Source organism: Littorina saxatilis, linkage group LG3 (genome assembly GCF_037325665.1).
Source record: "Littorina saxatilis isolate snail1 linkage group LG3, US_GU_Lsax_2.0, whole genome shotgun sequence".
Taxonomy (NCBI): Eukaryota; Metazoa; Mollusca; class Gastropoda; order Littorinimorpha; family Littorinidae; genus Littorina; species Littorina saxatilis.
The window spans coordinates 1918200-1918765 of NC_090247.1; the positions used below are offsets into that span (position 1 = coordinate 1918200).

General features: G+C 40.1%; 1 protein-coding gene across 1 annotated transcript in view; it reads right to left on the reverse strand.

The window, feature by feature from the left end:
• Positions 1-345: 345 nt before the first annotated feature.
• LOC138961063 (rhodopsin, G0-coupled-like) overlaps positions 346-566 on the reverse strand; it is a 30405-nt gene continuing 30184 nt past the window's right edge. The window contains exon 9 of the mRNA XM_070332655.1: positions 346-403. Coding sequence (XP_070188756.1) covers positions 346-403 — 58 coding nt within the window. The remainder of the gene's footprint in view (positions 404-566) is intronic.

Here is a 566-nt window from a genome sequence, read left to right on the forward strand (position 1 = left end):
ATTGGTTATTTACTGGGGAATGTTTTGTATTGTCAATCACTAAATGTTCCATAAATCAACCAGTATTTTTTAATTAACACAAAAAAGGTGTCTTATGATTTGTTCCTCTTTTATTCCAATGCCGGCAACATTCTGCCTATGACATGAATTCATCAAGAGAAGTCTTGTTCGCGAATAATCTCCTTTGTGCAGATGTCATGAAATAAGCATTCAAAGTGCAACGAACCCATTAACCATCACACACGGTCTGAGCTCTCTCCCTCACGTGACTCAAGTGTTGACCCCTTCAAGCTTCTCTCGTCAAGAGGACAAAGGCACGGACCGGACCATCATAAACCACACCGGTCAACTCTCCAGAGCCTCAATAGTCACACTAGCTGAGGCATAGTAGCCGTTGGCTCCTCTGGGTAACACAATAAACAAAATGGTCACGTGAAATAAGCATTTGCTTGAGTTCATGTCCTAGCTGCATTTTTGTCAATTGTTTCATGTCATGTATTTTGAAAACAATTGTGTTTAAACCAAACAAATGAAATGACTGGTCAAAGTCAGTTGGTCCCATATTC